This window comes from Anser cygnoides, chromosome 2 (assembly GCF_040182565.1).
Source record: "Anser cygnoides isolate HZ-2024a breed goose chromosome 2, Taihu_goose_T2T_genome, whole genome shotgun sequence".
NCBI classification, from domain to species: Eukaryota; Metazoa; Chordata; class Aves; order Anseriformes; family Anatidae; genus Anser; species Anser cygnoides.
This window is the reverse complement of record NC_089874.1, coordinates 92,553,154-92,579,706: the sequence shown is the minus strand read 5'-3', so window position 1 is coordinate 92,579,706 and position 26,553 is coordinate 92,553,154. Positions and strand designations below refer to the sequence as shown.

The 26,553-nt window shown below is 40.8% G+C and overlaps 1 protein-coding gene across 10 annotated transcripts in view; it reads right to left on the bottom strand.

Moving 5' to 3' along the window:
- Positions 1-26,553, bottom strand: part of FHOD3 (formin homology 2 domain containing 3) — a 404,913-nt gene that overhangs the window by 350,960 nt on the left and 27,400 nt on the right. For all 10 annotated transcript variants that reach the window (XM_048077544.2, XM_048077540.2, XM_048077554.2 and 7 more), the window contains exons 2-3: positions 18,958-19,064; positions 2,827-2,891 (exon numbers count right to left, since the gene is read on the bottom strand). In XM_048077544.2, the coding sequence (XP_047933501.1) occupies positions 2,827-2,891; positions 18,958-19,064 (172 nt within the window). The remainder of the gene's footprint in view (positions 1-2,826; positions 2,892-18,957; positions 19,065-26,553) is intronic.

Below are 26,553 nucleotides of genomic sequence, written 5' to 3'. Positions count from 1 at the left end.
AGTTAGTAAAAAAAACCTCAATTTCATATTTGAAATTATCTTTTAATTAGTACTGACGCTTTAATCAGGATGAAGCCAAAATGGGAAAATAAGTAGAGCTATATTTAAATGAAAATTTGCTCCTTGATGCTTAAAGACCTTTAGTCTAAGCATGTGACAAGAACTCAATTTGAGAGAAAATAATATATACACCAATGCATTAAATTGAGTTGAGATGTTCTGGAGTGACTGGTATGCAACAGAGCAGAAAATACTTCTCTCTAGCAACTTCCACACACAGGTTATTAGGCTTTATTCATTCCCTGCCCTGCTAAAAAAACACAACAACAAAACAATTACAAAACAAACAAAAACACACCACCACATTTGACTTGGGATTTGCTAAAGCTTCCTAAGTCTTAAAAAATACTGGCCTGTAGTCAATACATCCTCTGACACTAAGGCCCATTGAATTCCCTGGAGAACCAAAGCCACTAATGCTGGAAAACTTTACTTGGAGATCTGAACGTAAACAGTCATGCATTTCCCACAATTAAAAGTATAACGTATTAGAGAGAAGACGACGTTGGTACAGCTTCCCAATGGGAGAATTTATGACATGAAAGCTAGTTCTGTACACTGCTTGGCTCTTCAAAACGATTTACAAACCTTCAGTGCAAGGATGGCTCTGAGGCAAGGGCCTCAGAAGAAGCCAGGACTTCTCGGAAGGCAGTCCTAGCTAGCCAGCGTTGACTTTGCATAGTCAGAAACATTTCTAACCACAATGCTTTCCAGGGATAACATGAAGACAATTGTAATTCTAACACAGGCGGGTGGGGACTGAAAGAAAATAGTCACAGCAAGATGTTTTTATTCCACGTAACACCATCTCAGATTGCTCTAGCTCCCGGCTTCTGCTCCAAATATGTAACGCATCTTTTAACCTTAAAACCTAATACTTCTATTTCAAAAGAGACCTAACAGGCAGCTGATGTGAAAGTACACGCAGGATGAAGGAAAGCAACCACTGACAGAGAAACAACCCTCCTGCCCTGTGCCAAGTTTGACCGACAGTTTACCACACAATGCCGCTATTAAGAACTGCTTCAAACAAACACATTCCAAAAAAAATAAGATACATTTAATACATCGAAACAAAAAAGGAAGAAAGAGAAGTTACATGACAACAAGCTATGGGCTGAAACAAAAACTTACGCTGAAAATCTAAACTTCAGGAGGGGGGCTGGAAATTAGAACCAGATCTTGCATTTGGCTTTTATGCCTGTACTGACCCGTGCCAAAAACCCACATCCAAACACACCTCACTTCTAGGATGCTAAGATCTGGACTCGAGTTTTGCAGCCTGGCTTCCTCTGTACTCAGCGCTGAATGCATTGCTGCTGCCAAAGCACAGCAGCACCTGACAAAGGAATACACTTCCACGCAAGAACAATTACAATACACACACAGTAATATGCCTAATTGCCTGCAGTAAGCTTGATCGCAAACGGATTAAAACCAAGTAGCCACGCAGAGAAGCTGGCAACAATTCCTGCAATCTGCGGAAACTATAAATTTTACATTAAAAGTGTTTTATAAAATGTCAATACAGGAAACATACGGAATCTTCTCATGGTGCACTGGTCTATTTTGCTAAAGATATTCACAGACCCAACAAAAACAAGCTTCCCTAAACTGTTCATAATTTCACTCATATTTACAAGATCAGCCCAGACTCTGCACCATCTCTGTTTCTCCTCCAATACTTAACACACAGGCTTGCTCTACTGTAGTTCTCCAAATCAATGGTAGTAATGGAGAATCTGTTCCTGCACGATGCAGCCTGAAGTTTGCTCTCAATGGTAGGTATTTGAGGAATTCTGTAGGTTGCTTATACGCAGTTCAAATTCCCATAAAGGCCATTTCATAACACGTCCTGGGGGCAGGGGAAAGAAGTTTAGATGTACTTAAAGCATGAAACCTCCAACAGCAACAGCACTGTGGCAGTAACACAAACTTCGACTTTCTTCTTTTATTAAGGAAAGTGTCTATGTTCTAATGCTTCATCTGTGATCTCTTAAAGCAAAACCATCCACGAGGTAAACAAGTTAGGGTGTTGAATCCACTACAGAAAAACTGAAAACAAATCAAGCAACTATGGCATGTAGATACAGGATTTGATTTTAAACCAGACGTCTATAACATCTCTCTTAACATTACCCAAACATGAGCATGAGCTTTGCCACTAACGCTCCGTGAAGCACGCTGGTCTATAGAACAGCAGAGAACATTAGCTCTGTGACAGCAAGTCTGCTTCCACACAGGCAATCTTAAAGCTCTTGTGACACACTTTATTAATTCAGACTTTGCCTCGTGACAGCACTGTTTTAACCAGAGTACTTCCAAGACAGCAACACTGCGATAATGACAGTAAGTAGCCAAGATCTGAAAGACCTGAAGCAGTAAATATTACATGCTATTAAAATGCTGTAGCTGCTGTGAGCCAACAATACCTCAGATTTCCTTCTCAGTTCAGAATACAATCTTCTTTAGGCACATACAAAGGCAGCAGCAAGACAAATAACCCAAAATTCTCCAGAGCATCTCCAACCATCGCATTTCACTTTCAAATGCTATACTTCTCTGAGATGTTTAACATAACTAAAGGATAATGTAACTAATAGCAATTTTACAGAGCAGCAAACACAACAAAGAAATAGATGTACTGGCCTACTACTCTTAACACAGCAAGCCTGACTCATATTCCCTAGACGTGCTTCCAAGGGATCCATTTTGTCTTTTTTTTTTTTTTTTTATCTTTTTTTAGGCATGTGGAACTTCACTTACCGATGCAGGCATGGACTCTCACTGACAGCTGGGTCCTCAAAATTATACTGTGCTTCTTGCCCCTCCTAAAAAATAGAAAAAAATATATGAAGATGTAGGGAGGAGGTAGAAGAGTTAGGAATGAAGGAGTTTAGCTGAGCTTGGGAAAAAAAAGGACAAGGGACAGTGTTGTGGATTTTGTCTTTGTTTCTTACCATCCAACTGTACCTTAATTGACAATAAATTACTTTTCCATAAGTCAAGTCTGTTTTGCCCTTACAGTTATTGGTAAGTAATCTCCCAGTCTTTATCCCAGAGTTTTTTCATCTTGTTTTCTCCCTGTCCTGTTGAAGAGGGGATTGCAGCTAGGAGTGTACCTGGCAGCTAGTCCAAGGTCAACCCACCACAATTCTCTAGAAATCCATATTAAAGAAGTACCAGCTGACGACTGCACACTTTAATGTTCACAGAAATACTTTAAAGCTAGGCATAGTCAAGTGCAAAAAGAAAATGCAAGGTCAAGGCAGAAGTTGCTTAAACTTTCACAATTCTGCTCACATACCCTGATCTGTCATCGAAGTCCATAAAGTATATCCTGGGCTGCATCAAAAGCAGTGTGGCCAACAGGGCAAGGGAGGTGATTCTCCCCCCCGTTCTGCTCTTGTGAGACCCCACCTGAAGCCCTGTATTCAGCTCCAGGGTCCCCAGCATAAGAAGGACATGGACCTGTTAGAGTGAGTTCAGAAGACTTCCATGAGGATGATCAGGAGGCTGGAGCCTCAGTCATACGCTTCATGATTCTGCTGAGAAGTTTCAGGGCTCAATCTTTTGCATCGACATCCAGCAAAATTTCCCACTGGATGTAACTTAATCAGAACAAACCCACCATTTCCAGAAAACAGTAAAGGTTCTTCTCCACCTTGCTGTATTTCAGCTTCCTGTCCATAGTTGTTTTGAGGAACGAAAATATTTTTCATGCTTTATACTCTGCAGGGAAGCCATGTCGGTAAAGTAGTGATAGATACTTTCAGAAAAACATCACTACCAAAAGGAAATTAGGAAAAAGAAGCACAATAAACAATTTATAAAGTGGTTAATATGAAATTATGTACCTGCTAATAAATGACTTGGTTCTAGTTTCAAAATGGCAACCTCTCTCTCTAATTAGGTTAAAAGATAAAAGTAAAAATCAAATTTTAAATCAAATCAGTCTTTAATTGTTCTGCAAGGACAAAGCAAGAAAAGTATCTAAGTTGTCTTAATACTGCTGCTGGTTTGCAGGTCTTTCGAACTGCCAAGCAGCAATATGCTCTTCCCCCACAAGAGCGGTCTGCAGTCTAGACTTGAAACTTTCCTGGAGAAATTCCAACGTTAGGACTGACACCCTGCCTACCTAAACTCCTCCTGCTGCTTCGGACACTGTGCTTTGCTGGGCTTCACATCCTGTGGATTGCTCCCAGATGCCCCTTTCACCAAGGGCGCCAGGACACCTGGGGAATATTTAATTAATAAAGTACTAGAGGAATCTTTGACACAGTAGAAAAAGATGTAAATGCTACCATCACTTGCTGATGTTTCAATTTCACTTGCACAAGACTCGACGTATTTGTATTGTGGTATATATAGTAACTCATCAAAAGATGGTAGTATTCTACTCACCCCCCATTACTTGAGACGAAAGGAAGAAATCTTTTATGGAAAGAAAAGATTAATGTTTTTTTCCAGGTGGTGGTGGTTTTTTGTTGTTGTTTATTTCCCCACCCCTTCCTTGTGGTTTGCTTGACTTTCTTTTTTCCTTGACAGGAAGGGCACCCAGGACCCTTCAGCAGTTTTACCAAGACAATCTGACGCTGCCACCTTACCCTTCACTACATCCCCTGCCCTCCCCAGTACCAGATTCAGTGCAGAAAACTGCTTCTTTTCAACTGTCCTTCCCTGATGGACTTGCTTAGCCTGCCTTATCCTGGCCACTCTTATCTTCAAGGACACACAGAGTTTTTCACATCACTGAAACCTCTAGTAAATGGGAAATAATTTTGCTAAGTTCTTTAGGTTAGATGCTCTCCTTCGTGAAGATGTCTCTGACTGTCAAGCTACAGTTGTATCCGCTCAGTTACAAGACAAGGAAAGAGCAGATTAATGCAGCACACAATCAGTAGAACAGCTAGCTGTTTCATCTGCTCTCAAGATTCAAAGCTGTTGGCAAACTAAAGTACCCATCCTCAAAGACAACATCTCATGTTAAGGTCCCAAGACAGCTGTGCAATTAAATTGCTCCTTACACACACAGCTTCAAATGCATGAGTAAGCCCATTGACCTTGACAGAGCTACTCAGAAGCTATTCATAAGCTTCAACGTGTGTTTCTTTGAGCAAGGAAAACTATCTATTTTAAATGCACTAAGTCTGTATCATCTTCATTTCCTGGTTTGTAATGCATTTTACTAAAAAATTAATAAAGAAAAAGGGGGAGGAGGGAACCGGTTTATCACATACATTTCAAAAGTAAAGCAAAAAACAAGAATTATTGCTCAAAATCTTTTCTTTGCTTCAGAAATTTCTTCACAATGACAATGGAAATTCCTTTCTCCAGAAACATTGGGGAAGTCACTCAAAACGAGAGAAACTCAGTAAGGAAGAAGGTGATGATGAAGTAACAGGAGTCTCAAGAAGGACATAGAAACAACGAAGTAGGAAGAAGATCCCAGGAATTAGGCAGAGCCAGAGACAAAACAACATGGGAGAAATGAGTCCTTCCTGCCATTCCTTTACGCTGAGCAAAAGGCTCTAGCTGTAGTTTAGGCTGAATTTTCCAGCCCAGGCAATAAATCCGCTGCAATGCCCTATTAAGGGACAAGAAAGTTACATGCAATGCAAGTCAGAATTTCAAAACTTGCTCTCAATGCAGTTAAATTCAAGTTTTTCTTGTACAATCCTCTCGTGATTACACCAAAACTCTACCCACTGATCTGAAACCAAAGCAAAGCTTATTTACAACGTTATTCCTATTAGCATCCACAGTGCTTTATGTTACGTGTAGGCTGCCCTACCAAAATCAAAGGCCTGGAGAAGAGAAGACAGAGAGGATCTTATCAATGTACTCAAATATCCGGGGGAAAGGAAGTCAAGATGACGGGCCCAGACTCTTCAGTGGTGTCCAGCAACAGGACAAGAGACAACGGGCACAGACTGAAACACAGGAAGTCCCATAGGAACACGAGGAAAAACTTCTTTATTGTATGGGTGACAGAGCGCAGGCACAGGTTGCCCAGAGAGACTGTGGAGTCTCCTTCCCTGAAGATCTTCAAAACCCACCTGGACGCAATCCAACCCTGGGCACCCTGCTCTGGGTGTCCCTGCTGGAGCAGGGGGTTGGACCAGGCAGCCTCCAGAGGGCCCTGCCGACCTCAGCCATGCTGTGACTGAGACGGATGAAAGAAACTTGATCCTTTTTCCAGAAAGTGCCACCAACCAACAGCAAATAAAGACAGAGGATAGAGAACCAAACCAGCCTTCGGTCGCGTTAACTATTGCATATGTAAACTGGTAACGGGTTTCTGCAAATTAAGTAACAATACAGTAGCACTATATATGAGATTTCAACTCCCGCACAGGGAAGATTCTTTCTATTTGTTTAAAGCCATTATTTACCCTCCACCACACCAAGCCAGCCGCATGGTAAGCTGCCAATACAGGGCAGCAACCCCTGAATTCCCCCAGCGTGAAGGTGTATTTCCTAGTATCCAGAATGTGATTTAAAAGAAACAGCTTACATTTCTACCTGAAAACAAGAAAAATTTCTTATGGAGATGTTCTTTACATACATTTCTTCATTTAATAAGAGTGCTAATAACTACACGAAGCACGTGTGAAGGATAGGAGTTTCAGATCTTTCTGTTAAAAGTAAACATGTCTGCATTCCTCCCTCACCCTTTACATAACATAAAGAAAATCTCCAAAATTTGGTTTAGAAAGCCAATTAAACCAACAATTTAAAGCTCATCTGACTTGTTTTCACAGATTAGTCTGCCTGTTCCTAGGCATTAATTTCCGCAGCATAACAGAGCAGTTGCACTAAAAACAAAAAGAGTTCAGAAATATATTGGGACGGAAATAATTTCAAATAAACAGGGTTGATTTATTTAAAGCAAAATCTATGCACGTAATAAAGACTGTGCATTCTACTCTTACCTAGTGCTTATAAGGCTTGCAGCTTTCTTAGAATTACTTTGTTTGGGTTTTTTTGTTTGTTTGTTTTGGTGGTGGTGGTGTTTGTTTTGTTCTTTTTTGTCTGTTTGTTTTAATGTTAATGAAGTACCCAGAAGTATTTAATAGTTAATTTAATAGCCTTATGAGCACCATTAGAGTAGACAAATTTTACATCGCATGATGATGTCAGATTCTGCCAAGATCTACATTGATATCAGATTCATTATTGCTATTGGATTAACTTAACTCTTTGAAAAAGAAAACTGCTGTACTAGAATAGACAATTACACAAAAACTATTTTTTTTTAACCTGGGAGATAGCGGTTCCTCCAGCTCCCATCTGAGCATCTTGCAAGACAGCCTAGATGTAATAGAAAACAAATTCTAAGATATTTGATTTAAACTTACAACAGCAGCAAAGGGATGCCGTGTTCAGTGCATTGACCTCCTCTTTCCCATTGTTCTATTATTACACAGGGCTAATAACACAGGTTACATCCTTCCTCCTCACATCCATGCTTCCTCATCCTGCTCCAGGATGAGGACCACCGCAAAGAGCAACTCGCTCATGTTTGCACTGCATGCAGCTTGTGAGACTATGTAAAACCTATACATTGAAGCTTACCCTCTTCAGGTTCACCAAAAAAAATAAAGGTGAAATCAGATACTGGCAAACACTGTCTTTCCCATTGTTACACAGGCTTGGTATCAGTAAACCCTCGCAGCAAGGCCAACTGTGAACCAGGTGGTATCAGATGAACCAGGCATCCAAATAACTAGCCCAAGCCTCTCCTGACATAATCAGATGTTATTTTCACCATCCTTCATGACCACTAGCAAAGCAAACAAAAGGTGACCAAACCAAGGTAACTAACGTTTCGGCAATTGCCATTTTACCCCAAGGAGAGCATCACACTGGACAGAAAACTAACCTTAATGCAGTACCTGCGTACATCTACCAATCCGTAATAAGCACTGGAAATGTTTGCAGATTTGGCCAGCACATAAAGCCAGCCCAACTTGACAACTTCCCATATAACAATTCTGCACCTACTACTGCCTGATGTAATGATCTCAATGTTATGAAAACCTATCTAACACAGATGCTGCTCTTAGTGGAAAGTTTTCAGAGCACACATGCAAAACACATGCTTCGCATTCTCTTACAGCCTCTCATAGCACTCAGGTTTCTTGGTGTACCATCAACCTCCCCAGATAATCACATCCAGGTTTTTCAAGAGGAGTAGCTTAATGAGAACAGCATCCAACAGCAATCCCTAAGCTCAAGAACGAGCCACTGCCTCCTCAGAGCAGAGCCTGGTCAATAGCATGCCACCAGAAGCAAACACATGGCAATGTGCCTTCCATAAAGTGTGTTATTTTTACAATGCAGCTGGCTTTCACATCTTCATTTCAGCACCTATACATGTCCATCTTCACTTGCACACACCTTTCAGACAGTGAAAAATGCTCCTACAATGGGGTATTGCCTTACACTCAGTTGCTTCATAGTTTAAGTTATTCCCAAACAGAGGAAAACAAACTATTCCTTGTTGAGTGTATAAAGGATGGAATTTTTGCAAGAGTTCAAGTACTCAAGTCTATCAGGTTTTCCCTGAAAAAGATATGCAAGCCAGCTCATACACAATAAGAAAGGTGTTTCTTAGTCTGCCATTAATCAGAAAGCATAAATCCTAGGCTTTGATTTCAAAGCCACTAAGATACGGTTTGAGTGCAGTTTCAATATGATATGCTTCCCCGTTCAGTTGTAGATTGAAGAAATGCAAAAAAAATTCTGATACTTTTTAAAAAAAGATGTGTAAAAACCAAGAGAATGCATGTGCATGGAGAGAGGAATTAAGAATCTCTCTGAAAGTCATCATAAAGTCTCAATCCAACAAATAACTTTTTTTAACTAGCTGACCATCAACTGTCACATTCTCACTAAATAATAGAAACAAAGTGTTTAACACACTGCTGACCCCTAAGAAAAGAAGTCTTAAATGCTAAGATTCACCTCCAAGTACTCTACAAATGGATGATAGCAATAGTAGCTCCTTCTGGTTCTAGAAACAGAGGCAAACACACACATCTATCTTTAAATGATTTCAATAGACTTTCCTTTCTTACCTCAGTTTTTCCACCTAAAAACTTAGACTGAAATCATAACGTGTCTACATCCTGTTCTTGCAATACTCCTGCAAGTCATCTAATTATTTCACAGATTTTATTTAGAGCATTGCTGGACAATAACACATTGACTAAAGCAACAGCCATTCAACGAACAGATAAAAGTAGACAGAGACTAGTCAGATGACCATTCATTCTTTATTTAAAAACAAAAAATTAAAATAAAAAAATACACCCTAAAACTTTACCGATGCAGGTAGAAATAATCCCTACAGCATATTTCCAAAAAGAAAACTAAGCAGGCAAAATGCTGCAGACTAATCAGTGAAAGCAACGGTATGCAATGGAACAAAGTCTGCTGAAACTCATACGCACTTTTTCCCTAGAGATTATTCCAGTATTATTATGTTCTGTATTTTCCAACATGAATATAACAATTAACTGCCTACTAACAACCTAAACACCATGCAGGAAGCAACTTGTGAGTGCCTGTGTCACTGCAGCGGGAAGGACTACGCACAGATTGCCACTACAAGGTCACGGTCTTTACACCCACCTGCTCCTCCCAAGAGCAATAGTAACGGGGCAGAGTTCTCCTTTCTTTTCCTTTTGAAATGGAAAAGGAATTGGATGGAAAGAGAAGGGGGAAGAAGATGAGAAACATCAAAAAGGGTCGAGTAAAACCTTCAAGGGATTCACCAAGCATGTCTCATGATCCACATTCATAATGCATAAGTATTCTTACTAATGTATTCTCAGTAAATGTTGATAAAGTCTTCTGTGTACTTTACCACAAAGCAATGATTTTTGCCAACAAAAAGTGAATCACTTTCTTATGCTATGAAAATGCAGCAAGCTTAAACAGGGGAACATCTGTTCCATTTGTTCTTTTCAGTAGTTTCTGTGCAGGCAAACTTCAGGAGCTGGAATATGAGAATTTCTGTCTCGGCTCCTTTCCCCCTGCTTTCTGAATCATCATGATGGTTATTTCTCTGTTTCCAATGCCTCATTTTCCACACAGTAAAATGATAATCTTCTAAAGGCCCCTGAAATACTTAAGGGTTGTCTGCTGCCTTCAGTCTGACAGTGACCATTTTTCAAGAGCTGTCCTTATTCATGTACAAAGTTTTGTGTCCCTTCCCTCCCCAAAAGCTGATCAAAATCCCAACCCATATACACTTGTTTCAGCAGTAAATTTATTCTGTCATTTTGTGAAAGGCTGATGTCACTTTCAGTTAAAGCTCCATCTTTATTTTTGCATGAAGAAAACACAAACTTTATGAGATGGCAAAGAGTAAAGAGATTTGCATTAGAAGTGCTATTGTAATGATAACACTGCTTCTGGGTTAAAAAAAATGGAAGGCTTGTTTCCTCACTTCTTGTCAACTTTGCATACTGTTCATCCAGCTTTTCCAGCCTTAAGTTACGTATTTCCCATAGCTGTCAGTAACTGTCAAACTCTGGCTACACATTCCTCACGGGCATCTTTAGACTGGGCAGTTTCTGGTCATGTAGTATTGGTATCACCTGAACTTTGAACTCATGTTACATTTGGATTTTCACTTAAATCCTCTTTTACTTGGAGCAACAGATACCTTAAAATAATCCTGAAAAAGGACTTTTAAAAAAGGATATTAGAAATGTCTTTACTGAAAGGGTTGTTATGCATTGGAATAGGCTGCCCAGGGAAGCGGTTGAGTCACCATCCCTGGAGGTCTTCAAGAAACGTGTAGGTGTAGAACTTAGTAGCATGATTTAGTGGTAGACTAGCATTAGGTTGAAGATTGGACTAAATGATCTTAGAGGTCTCTTCCAACCTGAATAACACTGTGGTTCTATGCTATGGATCAGCCACAAACCTTGGGACTAAGGGGCAAGGAATAAAGTGAAACAAATCTTCCACTGCTGCATCACCTGGCGCTTCCACCTCTTCAGCCAGAGCTCCTCTGGTGCTTCCAGTCACCCTGTGGGACTCAGCTTTGCTTCCAGGAGAACAAAATGTCAGATTGAGTTCATTAGAAAAACTGCAGTTGCAGGACAGAAGCAAAGGGCACCCACACAGTAATCTTCATTTTCACAAAGACCCCTACTAACTTACCTGACTTACAGTACTAAACACAACTCTAATTTTTTCATAATTAAAATAATCAAAAACTGAGATGGAAAAATGTAGCTTCAACAGTTTTTACACCAACTTTCCCCTTCTACTAGAAATCATGCTCAATACCTTGAGGAGGAAACCCTAGCTTTTGCAATTTTTTCCAGTTTAATTGATGATACTAAAAAAATAACAACCTGAAGATGAGATCTCCCAAGGTGACAGAAAACACACTTCAAAGAGATGTCATACTGACCTAATCAACCAGTTACACTTTCTCAGAATGTGATCAGTTTAAACAGACTCAGCAACAACTATTTAAAAGCTGTCCTACCCTGCAGTAGGAGACACACACGTGTAACTACATGTACATAAATATAGGTTCTACTTCGAACTGATCAGTATACTTCCTCAGGTCTTCTTCCTGATTTTTGGAAGTTTTCTATTTCATATTTGGCAAAGGCTGTTTTCATAATTTGACATCTTAAACAGCATTTTGCCCTCAAGCCAAATCTTGTTTCTCCATATTAATCCCATTTCTGAAATAGGCTTTGCATTTATTGCTGGGCCACCAATGTTTTTGCTAGCAAACATAATTACTGAGCAGTAAACATGAAAAAGCAAATTAATATTTGCTGTGCTTGTTTATGTTCTTAACCCTGGCAGAGGTCACTAGTTCCACTGCTTCATTACAGGAGAGCCTGGGCTGCTCCCAGATTTGCTGTGGTTTAAGCTGTTAGTTCCTCACTGAAGGTTAAATTGGAGATTCTTGTATTTATTTTTTAAATCAGAAGTGGATTATTACTACCTTAGTTTAGCCAGTGGGAAAGCAAATAAGCAAACAAAAAACACACACCAAATACGTGGGTAGATGAATTCCCGTGGGATAAACAAGAGTGTAAACTTGCTTATACAAACCTACTTTGTACTTACCACAGGGTGAGAGCAAGCACATGAAGAGTTGCTACAGAATAGGAAGTGTAGCAAGTTCACAGCTTTTACTAATTACCCAGCACAAGCTCACTTGGCTGCTTATGTGCTCTGGGCAACTCCACACCAGCGTGAAACTTGCAACAGCAGACAGCGGGTGTGCAACGTTTTCCTGCAGGCTGTTGTTCAAGGTTTGGATCCTCAGACTGATCCTTCTCCTCCCAACAGGAGTCAAGCTCTGAGCAGCCCTACAGCTCTTCCTGACAGCCCTATTGACGATCTGTTTATGCAGAAGGGAAGGGATCTCCTCCTTGCAAAGTGAAAAGAAATACATTTCCATGCCTCAGGAGCTGCTCACTTTGTGACCTCTTTGTCAGTGAGGGTGGCAAAGTGCAAATGCAGCTACTGGGGAGCTCCAATGTTAAAAAAGCTAAATATTTTCTAAATAAAACAACTGGCAACAGTTGTTTCTATAGTTGTTCTTCTTCAAGTTCCCACCTTAAATACTGGGCTCCTCAGATATTTGCATGTGCAAACCTGAATGCCAAATTAGACTTTATGTTAAGAAGCATTGTCCTAGGGAAAGCTGTAAGAATAATTCACACATCTGTTGGTTTGGCACCGTATATAGCACGCAACATGCTGAGAGACAGCTAAGCACAGTATTTCCACAATACATTTTGCAGTGTAAATGATTTTGAAAAGCTCAGTACTTTCATTTGCCAGTGATGATCACGACAAAAGAGTAGATCTTTAAATGTTTCCAAAATATCCAGTACAGATGTAGATGATTCCCTCTATAGCAGAGCTGTGAGTAAACTCTAGGGCAAAGGAGGACACAGCTACCAACAACGCCAAGCTATAAAATCATAAGTCAAGCTCTGAAAAAAAAAAAAAAAAAAAAAAAACCGACTCACACCAAAAACCAGACTGCAGAGCATTTTTAGTGCTTGCCTACTGTTCTGATGCAGGGAAAGCAAAGCAGATGGAACCTGAAATCCTGAGATTTATTTCATTTTGTTTTCAAGGAATATTCCAAGGAAATCATGAAAATTAATTTCTACAGTTCTGCCTTAATAAAAAAGGCATGTTAAAATTTATATTTTTTTTTAATAAACAAACAGAAATGCTTTTAGGACTAAAAGAACATAAAGAATTTTAAAAGCTGCTTAAACTTTTGAACACTTGTAGGAACAACTACTTCTCTCTGACTTTGGGAGGGAGGGAAGCAAAAAATCCGCAACTTACCCATCCAGAAAAACTATTTAATTAGAAACCTGAAAGCTTTATGACCATTTCTTTTGCAACAGTAAAGTTTTGGCTAATCATTCACCTCAAAATGCGGTTCAACATCTTCATCTGATACGTCATAGACTGGAATACTGCTGCCCTATAGAGAGTCATAAACTTTCCAAAACTTACTGTAATCTCTCAGCTATACAACAGCACAAATAGATCTAGATCCTAACCAAAGGACATGAGAAACAGCAGAGGGGTCACACTTAGGGAAATCCTTGAGCACACCAGGCTGTTCAGGGCCTAAGAGGGCCGGGAGCAAACACAGCCCTTTGGGTCACTTTGCCACTCAGCCCCATGCAGCAGCACGTTCCTCTGGATTTCTGAGCCTCTGCACTCCTTGCATCTGCACACCGGATAAGGACAGAGGATTGTACACGAGATACAACAAACACCTTAAGCAAAACATGAAAGAGACTTCCACACCCCACCTGCTCTAGGTACACATCTACTTCATAAACAATTCAGTCCTCTCAGTAGGAAGAAGCTTTCTTGATACTATTTTAACCTGAAAACGTTGTTTTCTTTGTTGCAAGTTTGTGACCATTCATTCCTTTTTTCAGATTCAGCATTTCGTCAGAGTAATAACTATGCATCACAAAGCAAAAGATTCAGGTGATCAGATGCATTTTGCAAAATATGAATAAACCTTTACAATAAGCTATTCCAGTCTCTGCTGTTTGCAACACCATGACAGTCTTCCATAGGCACCTCTCTAACTTCTCTTGCTGTTTGAACTGAGAAACGTTAGAGAAGATGACAAAATCGGAGAGAAAGCTGTCGGAAGCTGAGTCTTCCAACACAAATATACTCTGCCTGAAATAACACAATATCAGTGTATAATCTGCTAGCTTGCACTACTGCTTCAAGGCATGAGCCACATCATTTTTCTTAGACAAAAACTGAAGTCAACCTTCAACTGCATTCCCGACTTCCTCATGCCAATAAGTGACACAGAACAGAAGTTTTCATTTCCATAACTGCGTTAACTGCAAAGCCCAAGCAGGCAAAAAAGACAGTACACAGGCATCAGAAGAATATTACAGACCCCTGCAAGACTTCCCTGCCCTCAGCAGATCCTGAATCAAGTCCAGAACGAGCAGCATCGAGAGGGAAAGTGTGGGGAATCCAACTTAGACTGGGATTCACCCAGCAGAACTGGTTTGAGCCAAGGAGTGCGAAAGGGATGCAAAACCATCGACACTGGAATGATTTGTCAGAAGTACTTCAAAACAATCTTTCTGCTAAATAGAAACCTTCAGAATGTGTTCCCCGAGGAAATTCCCACTGCTTGCAGCATGCTATCTGAAGAAGCTTTTGTATTCTGTGGTTCAGGACTGTGTTACCTTGCATGCTACCGTCAGGGTCTGTTAAGACATGCCCACAAAGAGAACTTGGACAACTATTGTTAATACAAACACAAACTTGTGAGAGTTCTTGCTCATCCTACAAAATCGCAAGTAAACAAAGGGGAAGATCATTATCTGTCACAGACTCCTTAAAGGAACAGACAGCCAACTCAGCCTGCCTCCACATTGCCTCCTTACACAATTAGTGATTCACAAAACAATTTGTGTTAGAATAATTATAATTGAAAAAATGAATACATGCCAGGCTCGAAGAGGAAGGAAGGAAATTACTAGGTGCTCTTATTGACCTGTCTCCTGACCTTGACACCTTCTGCAGGGCCAGCATTTCTGTAGACAGCCTCAGTGCTAGGCCAGGCTGTTCATCCTCCCTGTCCCCAACAGAAGCTGTATGGAGATGATCCTGCTCTCCTCAGTCCCACAGCTATGCAACAAAGCCGTGGACGCTGGAAAACAGTCCTGGCCCAGGCTGCATGTTGCTCACCAATAGCCCTACAGGCTAAAAGGAGCTGGCTTGGGGGTTGGGTTTTCTCCTCCCCTACACAGAAGTTTAGATTCTCCTGGAGCGGAGAGCAACTACTAGAAACATGCTTTCATTATATTCAGTAAGTGAAGATGATTCATTTGAAATCATGTACGGGTGCATGCCCTTCTTATCCCCGTTATTTACAGTTTTACATAAGAAGATTCCAGCCTAACTGCCACCATCCTTTTCTTTCCTCCTGAAGAAAAATCCTTCCAATTTTTCCTATATGTTCATCCAGTCCTTACTAAAGAGATACCTACCATCTCCCACACCGATAAGAAAAAAAAAAGTAAAATTGTATTTCCTGCATGCTTTATTTACTTATTCACTTCTAAATCTCCTTTCAGCAGTGTGCTTAAAAAAGTATTTTGATTTTATTTTTATTAATTTTAACAGTTTTGCCAGTTCAAACAGGAACATTTGGGGAAAAGTTGCTGAAAACTAATTACAGAACATTCTGGACACTTTTAATAGGAGTTTAGGATCTAAAATTTAACAAAAAAAGCCACGAATATCTGGCTACTAAATCCTTCATTCAGAGTTCAGCAAGCTTCAGTGACCCTGATGAGCACAACAGCCTTGGAATGGTAGAGGGGTAGATCCTGAGGTACCCTAATCTCAGAAAATTAAAAGCTTTGAAGATTAAGAGCAGGACCTTGAAATGACCCAGAGAGAAAGAAAGAGACTAAGTGGTTTCTGCAGCCAGTTACTCGCAGAAAGCAGGCTGCTAAGCCCCAGATGCCCTCAGCCAACTCTCCAGCTCAGGAGTATTCCAGCTCAGTGCTTTGGTCTCTGCAGGGGCAAAAGATCAGAGCCACAAGTCCCCAAAACAGATTTTAGTTTGCCAGAAACTTGGTATGGCAGCTATCCTGTCTAATTTTTTTTTTCCCCTGGATAATTTCACAAGAGTTGCATTTACTCTGAAGTGACAAAGTTACTGAGTCATACAGGAAAGCTACCTTACAGATTTCAGAAATTTTGATGGCTGTTCTAATTTATTTTCCTCCTTGTTTATTTTCTTTATTAAAGAGAGAATACTCTCTTTAAACATGGACAAAAGTAGGATGCAGAAATCCACGTCTGAAGCCTAACTGGTACTGAAGATACCAAGTTCACTGCATTTCATGGGCTAAATTCCTGCTTTACACCTTAGGGCTCTCCTTACCTTTTTCACAGAACCGTAATCAATCTTGCTTTCAGCATACGGTTCCCTAAAACGTCAGCTCCATTCCTGAAAAGCTGTTGACAAGTCAGATATTCCTCTTGCTTTATGTTCTGCCTGACCAGTACCTGCTTGTCCCTTAACCAATTACTCCTAAATGCAAGGTTTTGTACTTCACTAAGCAGAATCCCCTTGCAGCCAAGCAAAATGTCATTTTCAAGGCTCCAGCCTGCAAGTTACAGGGTAGATGTGTGCATGGAGGGGGAAGACGGAACTAAAATTTCTTCAGCCTCACAACAATTTATGTTAAAATGCAAGCCCCATGTCATTAAGCAGCACTGCTGATTAAGCACACTCTAGGAATATACCCACAGCTACTAGAGGGATAACTTCAGAGAACAGGGCAAAGACCAATGAAGGCAAGGGCTACACAACAGAAACTGTTTTGTTTCATACGAACCTTTTATTAAAACTATTACAATAATAATTTGTATCCCAAGCTTTTATGAAGCTGAATATATGAAGGTGCATTGTACCTCGCTATCCATTCTTGGCACAGGAATGAAGGAGCTCCCAGCACGCTTCACGTTCACCGGCAGTACAAAACACTGCAAGAATTAATTGCTCAACTGACAGCTGGTTGCACAAGAGGCAGCCTGCACATACGTGCAAAATACACGAAAATATTAACTGATTTTTCAGATCAGATCAATACCATAGACACACAGTTCCAGGAAAGTTTCACATGTCCAGGTGCTTTTTTTTTTCCGTTTGCCTTTTTTTTTGTGCGTGTGTATGTTCGGTTTTGGGGGGATGGGATGGATTGCTCGTTTGTCTTTTCTTCCTAAGGAGAGCCACCCCAAACAAAATTAGACTCATGTTTCAGGAACAATTCACATCATGGATTTTATACACCCAAAGGAAGCAGAAATTAAAACTAAGCTGGAAGGAAGGCTGCCTGCAATTTTGAGTGAGAAGTCTGGCAGGAAAAACACCAACTGGTCTCTGGCTTGCCAAATTGCTCAGTGATGACACTGTGGGGTATCAAAGGCAATGGAGTTACAATTACCAGAATTATCAGGAGACATCAGTGGAAGTGAAAAAGAAATCTGAGGTGACAACTCATTCATGCATGCAAAGTTACTACAACATTGTAAACAACCATCAGAAGATTGTCCATCTTTAATTGATTTTGACTTATTATCAAGTTAGCAAGGAATAAGTACTTCTCATTCTTTTATGCAGTGAGAAAAAGTGCTCTGAACTGATGACTACAACTTCTATACTTACTGCTCCTGCTGAATATGAAGTGATGCTCAGTTCAGCTTTATTGGCTACTCTTATCTGTTGAGCAAGATTCTTTGTAACTGATTTCATTTTCAACTTTTTCTTTGTCTTCCAATAGTTACAAAAACATGCCCAAAATTGGTATGGGTGAAAGACAAATGCACACACAAATATCTGTAACATTATTTGAAAATCTTCACCATATAAAATAATCCTCAGAGGCACAATTTCAAGTTTTAAGAATTTGTATTTGTATTCATCAGAGGACAGCTACCACAAAAGGTAGAGGAAACAGTAAAAGCAAAAGGGCTACACCTCTTCATGTTAACAAGCCCTGACCAATTAAGAATGCAGTTAATTTCCTTCTGGCACAGCTAGATTACTCACATGCACGGAGTCCATGCCAAAACACACCCATGCAATTAATAACAACTATCCAGTCCAATATAGCAACAAACAAAGCTAAAATAGCTTTAGACTGTCCCTTCATTTTACATTCTGAGCAAAACAATCACCTAAAGGCCCAGAAAAGATCCTTCTGTTTTCACAATTCTCACCATAGATAGTTTACGGAAAGCTGTGTTATAGCAACAAGTATATGCCAGCAATTCAAAAAAAAAAAAAAGGGCAAGACAACGATCATCGAAAAACACTACCAACACCACAGAAAATCCCACACTCAATGAGTCAGAGTGGGAAAAAAAGTCAATACAAGTTTTTTCTTCAAGAATATATAACAAGGACTTAGATTTCAAGGCACAAAGAAATTGAGTCTGTAACTTCAAGAGCACAACTTCAATGTATTCTTCTACTCTGGCTGTTATTATACACGTTGATATCTCCGAGTTCCCAGAACTAACCAACCCCAGAAAGCTATAATATGTATTAGACTAGTCACAGCAGTCTTCCTGACAGATTTCTTGTAATGCCATCTTCTTTTAGAGAAACTGTACAAGCGAACATAGATGTAGAAGTCATTAAATTCTTAATTACAGAAGGGGGGTCATGTGCTTACGCAGGAAAGAATTTTATGTTTTCTGTTCCTAACGTTGACCTGAATGCACCGAGTCAACCACAAAAGATCCTGAAACCTCAATGCTTCTGGACAAGTATGCTTATTAATCAAAATTTAGCAAACATTTACTTACCCAGCATCCTCCTGGAAGCCTTCCAATTCATCCCTTTGTTCTGCTAGAGTGGATTCTAAATCCAGATAGGTACCGTTGTGAGACAATTGTAGAGTGCAGTCATCAAGCTGTAGAGCAAAATTCAGAACATCAGATTTTAGCGGTGATTTTTTGACATACCTCTAGCATAGGCTTTCCATTTTCCAGGTCCGCAGACAAAATCTCCCTAAAACAAACCATATGTAGGAGGTAGAAGAGAGTGATGTTAGACAATTTACACAATCCCAAGTCCACGTTCACTAGATGCTTGGTCACAATGATAAGTTGTAACTAAACAAGCCTGAAGGAAGAGCTAAGAAGCAACGTGAACTTCTCTCTCACCATGACAGCCCAGTGTCAAATCACAAGGAACAAGGAAAATCTCTTCCCAAGGCACGGAAACAAACAAAAAAAAAGGGCAGGTGGAAATACAGGGTGTCGTACCTTCCTGCTAGGGAAGAAGTGACCGTCCACCTCAGACACCCTGGAGAACCCCGCCCAGAAGCAGAGGAGCTGCCATCGCTGAGCCCTGTCTGACAAACGCTGCTGGGGACCTCGGTGTGTCACAGTGCTGGGGTCCTTCTGTAACCAGTTTCAAGTTCAACAGTATAGTAGCCCCAGATGTGTCATGTTACGACATATACAATCCGGTCTGATAACAAAACAGCCTCAGGTTGACCTGCCAAACAGAAGACACTTCATCTCTCTGGATGTGGCAGAACAAGATGACAGCTCCATTGCATACCTCTCAACCCTACCACTGTCATAGTTGCTTTTTGTGCAGGGGGGGATAAACTTACAGCCTCACGGCAGAGGCCACTTTGGGAAGAGGAGAACAATTATCACCATACCAACCTGCTGTTGCAGGTGGAAACCAACTCTCAGAAGGGATAAGCAAAGGTCCAAAGCAGCCAATGAGTCAAAGAAATGACATTATAACCCTTTATCAAACCCATGGATTTCAGTATTTGTTCTTTTAACACTAGAAAAGAAAATAATTGAAACTCCATCTTAGATGAGCCACCTGTATTTCCCACTGAAGTTACTGGCTCCCAGTAGCTGCTCAGGAGGTCACACTTCTTATCTGGATGCCAATACCAAGACTCAGTCACCCGGTTTCCTATCACAGGGATTTATCCGTCCAATAAAAGAATACCAGCAGTCTTCTCAGGGCCATTCTGGATTAGCTGCATTGGAAATACTGCAGAAGACCAACTTTTTAATATGCAACTGATAGAGCATGACTTTTGAGGTAGCCCACATCACTGTGCTGAGCACTGTCTACAGCTTGAAAGAAAAAGTTCATTTTCTGGAGAAAGGAAAGGGTAGAGGGAAGAGGTGAAGTTGCATTTGAACCTGTTCCGCTTTCTCTTCCCGCCCTCCCCCCAGTGAAAGAGTGAGCACACCAAATAACGCGGCATGAGTTTTCACCCTGACTCCTGGGGATTAAAGAAAGAAAAGCACCTCCAGGCCCAGCTCCCTGATATTAAGAATTACAACAGTATTACTATTCTGCTTCTCCCCGGGTACAAAGGATATTATTAACCTATGCTAATTCAAAATACACCCTTCAGAGAAGAAAGACTAAATACTGCTCTGGGAAACTTTTTTCCCAGTAGCCCAAGATATCAAATGAAATGCTAATTTATTCAAAGTAATGCCAAAAGGCAAACTACTAATTAGATAAATGTTCTGCTGTCACTATGGAGATTAGGAGATTTGCCCACAATTTCCAATTATACTGCATAATTAGGGAAAAGGAACAGTGCCTTACTAATGTCTTACGACTTTAGCGTATAAAAAGCATGATGAGAACAGGAAGTACTTCGTGTACAAGATAAAGGAAAATAGTACATTCTACCTATTTTCATCTCATCTCCATAGTTTCAGCTGAACATGGTATTCATCCAGGCTTTAAAGCATTGTCCACTGTATCCATTTATCCATCAACAGGAGTGATTGCAATTTCCTCCATTACTATATCTTTTATTTCCCTTACTTAACAGTGAATCTTGCCAAAAAAGTCTCTCTTGCTTGTGTACACACAGACATGAAAAGGAGCAAAACAACACTTTGAAAAGCAGTAAGAACTAAGGCAATAAGCTCTGGAATCATCCTTCCACAGGGTCATTATGCTACTTTGCATCTTCCCTTTCAAGCTTCACCAGCACTCATATTTTATAGGCAGTATACAAAAAGAGAAGTTACCTCATGATTTTTTTTTAATTAGTAAATCGCCTGCCTTTTTCAACACAAAGGATGGCTGATGTTCACTCATTAGTGCTTATTAGTAGTAATTCAGGATGTTGGGTCTCTCCCCTCTGTTCAGTGTTAATTCCATGTTTATCTGCTACGCGTCACTTCTCCCTGTCTCTGGAGACCCCACAGACAGCCTCTATCTAGCTCCTTTCGGACATGCTCTTCCCATTGATCACAATTCACATTAAAAATCTTTATTAGCACACATCTTCTCCGAGGATGATCAAAAGGCAGAATCTATAAAGAGCCTTTCAAAAAATATTTAACACAGCTGTTTTCCATAACCATGAACAAGACAGCTATTCAACTTTTTAGAAGTTATTTCTGTTTATTTCACTTTATTCTTTACAATTCTTTTTGACTCTTAAATATTCCCTACTGGTCCCAAAACTCAGATGAGCATTTTGTTGTTGTTGAACTGCTCAACCTGTTAGTACTATTGCCACGAGGTCTTTTTTTTTTTCCATAAACATAAAAAGCACTTTCTAAAATCTCTCTTGCCAGTCCCTTCAAATCATTAGTCATTTTTTCCAATCACACCTGTGTGTTGCCCAGAAGAGCCAAAAATTTTATATAAGTAATATAACAACAACAAAAAAAAAGTAGTCAAGGTGACAATTTCTATTTTGTGCATCATAAATATTTGTCATCTTTTAATCATCGCCACAAAAGTACTCAAAAGCTTTAAAAAAAATTGAAACAGAATGATAGTTTCAGCAGAAGAAATTGTATCGATGCCCCAGTGAGTCATCACCACAATTAGAAATTCTTTAAATAACCCTGAAATAGAGTTTTCCCACAGATAATTATATCGGGGAAATGTAAGGAAAAGGAACAGGAAGCACATAATAAGACCATAAGAGTATGAGCAATAGTTACACTACTGCAAGCTTATAGTTACACTGAACACAAATAATTAAGCAAAAGCAAACAAACTGATTAAACTGTTAAAATACCAGAACACTTAAAACCAGTGTTTACTAATCCCTCATCCTCTGCCATTTAACCAGTGGCAGAAGGAAGCTCCAGCACACCATACCCAAGGAGAGGTGTCCTGCCCTCGATCCTGGCCAGGAACGGGCAGAGCGAGGTCAGCGCTGCCAAGCTCCAGCTTTGCCCTGCCCTTGGGTCCCCCTGAGCCCAAATGCTTCCCACTTGCCCCGTGAAATCTTGCAGGCAGGGCAATGTCAAGCCAGCATCTCTTGCAAGTGCTCCTTCTGGGCTGCCGGGAAACAAAGGACGTGGCGCAGAAGCTCAGTTGGTCATTATCTTCCGCAGGTAACCAAATTCAGTCAGTTTTGGCTAGTCCCTCAGCCCGTAGGGCCAGAATCATTTGCACTGCAAGGCCACTGAGCTTCAGACGACTCAAAATAGTTCAATGACAGTACACAGACAACGACTTTTGCTTTCTTGTTTTACACAGTGACCTGTAGGAAGAGGTAACACCCATTTCTCTCCATTGAGAAGACGACCACATAGAAGCCCTTGTTGCCGTGCAACAGGAAAGCTCGCCATTTCGTCGATTTAGATTAGAAGTTAGAAGGAAATTCTTTCCTCTGAGGGTGGTGAGGCACTGGCACAGGCTGCCCAGAGGAGCTGTGGATGCCCCATCCCTGGAAGTATCTAAGGCCAGGCTGGATGGGGCTTTGGGCAACCTGGCCATGGGGAAGCATCTCAGCCCATAGCAGGGGAGTTGAAACTAGATGGTCTTTAGGTTCCCTTCCAACCAAAACCATTCTGTGATCTCTGAATTTCATAGCTTAAGGAACAAGGAACTGTAGGGCAAACAAAAACTAAACAAACCAGCAGCACAGAAGGACAACCATCTGCCAGTCACACGATGCCAGTAAGTGATTACTGCTGCTTTCAGACACTACAAGAGAAACTGGTTGAATGACAATAAAGAAAAGAGAGTTCAGTCACTGTTTTCATCTACTGCCTTTGGCTCCTCACAATCCAAGAGAAACACTGGAAGTGAGGTGTTGGCAGCCACAAGAAGGGAGCACAGGCTCCCGAGCACAGGCGCGTGAAGCAGGCCACACGTAGGCCGAGTGCCAAGGTCTGCTTCACAAGCACCCCACGCACGCACCGGCCATCTTGATCAAGAAGCCTGGCGGGTAAATACCTAAACACAGAGGCAACGTGCACCGTACCATGCCAAGAGAAACTTGTGGAAGTCTGCTTTCTCTTCCTCCACAGTGCTCTGCGAGATTAGTACATGTCCCAGGTGGACTTTCCTTCCTTTGGCTTGTTTTAACCCCTCTGTCCCAAGGCAGCATAGGCTGGCAAAGGTTAAGGGCAGTGGAAATGCCACATGCACCCTCCCTGCTTTTCGGAAAGCATAGAAGCCACAAACCATTTAATGGTTTGTGGTTCTGCTGTTCTTTGCTGTTTGTTCAGAGACCACAGAAGTGCATTTTTCAACAACCAGCCTTGGGGAGCTGCTCTTCCCTCACCCCGAGAATCCACTCGGATTTTGGACAAGTGGCTGTTCGCGTCTCCCAAACCCCAAGGCATCGACAAGTCAACAGCCAGTGCGTGCAACGACAGTGCCAAACACTTTCTTGATTTTATCCTCCATTTAAATAAATGTAGGCACCACTCAAAGATCCAGTTCAGATAGCAAACAAGTCCCATTCACAGTGTGAAGAGGCCTATGTTACGACTTCAAAGGATAAACTTATTTTCCAGTGTTACCACACAAGTTACCAAAACTGCTCGACTCCACAGCCACCAGCTGGAACTACATCAGATTCACCAAGTTTCTGGTAATTCTAGCTAAAGTTACTGGGCAGATTATTTTGCTCATTTAGTTGTTTCCAGAATTAGAGGGAAAGGAAATGCCTTACAAAAAAAAAAAAAAAAAAACCTTGGAAAAATCCAGTACAAGCTGTAGAAATAAAATCCCTCTTCAGTTCTAGCTTCTGGCACAGACTCGGAAAACCCTTATCTTACTCAAATGTCTTAGCTCATCTTTCATTTAATGATCATTTGGTGGTAATTGTTCCTATTAGTGTTGGCATGCTCCTTACTCACCTACAGGATGCTTTGCAGAATAGGTGGAATGGTTGACTAAAAAAATAGTCCCTTTACACTCAGTTTTCCATTTTTAAATCCAAAGCATTGTTTTGCTTTACAGATTGCAAGCTTGACACATTTGCCCACTTCAGCTACGCAGTTTTAAAAGGTGCTCCTTTCCGGTTCAGCTGTTTCTATTGGGATGGCAATCCTGTTACCAAGGCCTACAAATGCCAGTTTTCCCTCTCCTTTGACGTCTCTTCCCTCCACCCCCACTTTTTTTTTTTTTTTTAATTAAAAAAATAACCCATTTCTACTCAGGAAAAGTGTAGAAAAACATCCCTGCCTCCTTACCAAACATATTGCATATTTCTAAGAAAACTGCAGAAACCAAAATGGTGCAAATCAATATTTAATGCTCTCACCCACAGCTGAGCTTCAAATGGAGGATGATCATGCTCTATTCAGAGAGCATCATATTTTAATGCTTTTGAAATTTAAGTACAGATCACCAGACATAAGTTTTCTGCATTTGCACACAGCTGGCCTTTTAAAACAGAACAGCGTTGCTGTCCCTGTTACGTCTCACAGAGTAACGAAACATGGAGATGGTCTGAACACATCCCAAATGCAACCCACTAGAACACCTACCTGCCTTCAGAGCTGCTACCAGATACCCTCCAGCCAAGGGCCTCAATCCCTTCCTTCTCATACGAAGAATAGGTCTAACCAGCCCATGCCACTGACATGCCAGTCATGAGCACTTCAGGTAACATAACAAAAAAGAGAGACCAAAGCATCCAGCTCAGGAGTGATGCTGCATGACCTATCTCAGGTACAAAGCTTGACATTAATGAGATGAAATGAAAGCAAGTAATCTGTAAACCAGATGTTAGTGCTCAAAATTAATGGTGTATGCTAGAAACTGCTCTCATCTTCCAGTCTGACAGACACCCAACACAGCATGCAACCACTGTATCTTGATCTAAAACTCCCAATGCTCTCAGCAACTCCACTGCAATTGCTTAGAACAAAGCTTTAAACTCTTCCCCCCCATACTTGTTTTTTAAATTAGCTTTGTGTTTTCTTGTCCATGTATTTTCTTAATTTTTTTTAAAGTTACAATAAAGCCCACACTTTCAGGAGGTCAGAGTTCTAAAGTTAAGCTCAGCCACAGGCTCTGTACAGATGGCTACTTCTGAAGAAGGCCCTGCTCCCAAAAGCCAACAAGATTTCCAAACCCTACCAAACTCACTCCTCCGTACTCATTTCGAGGCTAGGTAAAGAAACTTGTTTGCTAGATCATTGACCTTACAACTAATTTAGCAGGCACAACAGCATTCTCCAATTTTGTGTCACTTCAGGAGCAATTAGCATAGTTTATAGGAATAACTATTAATGCTAATGCACTTTTAGTTTATTTTTTAGCACACTAATTGCCAAACTGCTTCACAGCCCCTGTGCATGTTGCAGAGCTTACATGCAGTTGCATCAACAGCACAGTGCCTACGCAAAGTATAGGCTGCAGGTTTGTGTGACCAGGCATAGGGCAGTCAGAGCACAATTCCTTTGAAAGGAACTACTACTCCAAGATGAAAATGTTGGTATTTCATGTGCAGACTGCAGTCCTGGTCTGAAACAGCAGCTTTTATCTCAGGCCTGGCTGACGCCACCGAGTACTGCTGGGGTCAGGTACTACAGTGCACGAAGCGAAACATTAATGCCACATGAGATCTTGGAGAGCCACTGGAACAACACGCTGCCAATACAAATACTCTGCTGAAATAACAAAGAAACTGAAAACAAACACTGAAAGCTGTTACATTAATATTATGGGTTCGACTTAAGAATAACAAAAGGAAGTTCAGAGTTCAAAATTCTGGAACTGTGCTATTTTGGGGGTCTCAAACACAGGCAACGCATCGCAGTGAAACCGTAACGCACAGATGCGTACCTGTTGCTATTCCTAGGCGGTGGATTATGCCCCCGACTTGCCAGAGCTCTCACTTAGCAGCTCCTTTTAACACAGTGCTCCACGGGGAGCCGTTCAGAGTTTACTGGAGTATCTGCTTCCAAATAAGACACCAGGGCTTCCATCAGTAGCCACACGAGCATTGCTGGAAAACGTGCGAGTGCTCAAAATGTCAACAAGCGTGGAACAAGAAAGCAAATTAAATTCACCTAGGGATGGGGACTACTGAAACGTTCAGTATAAACAAGGAAAACAGAAGACATTAGAAATAATTGAGATTCTGCATAAGAACTAGGCAAAATTTCATTCTGCATGAGAACTGACGCACG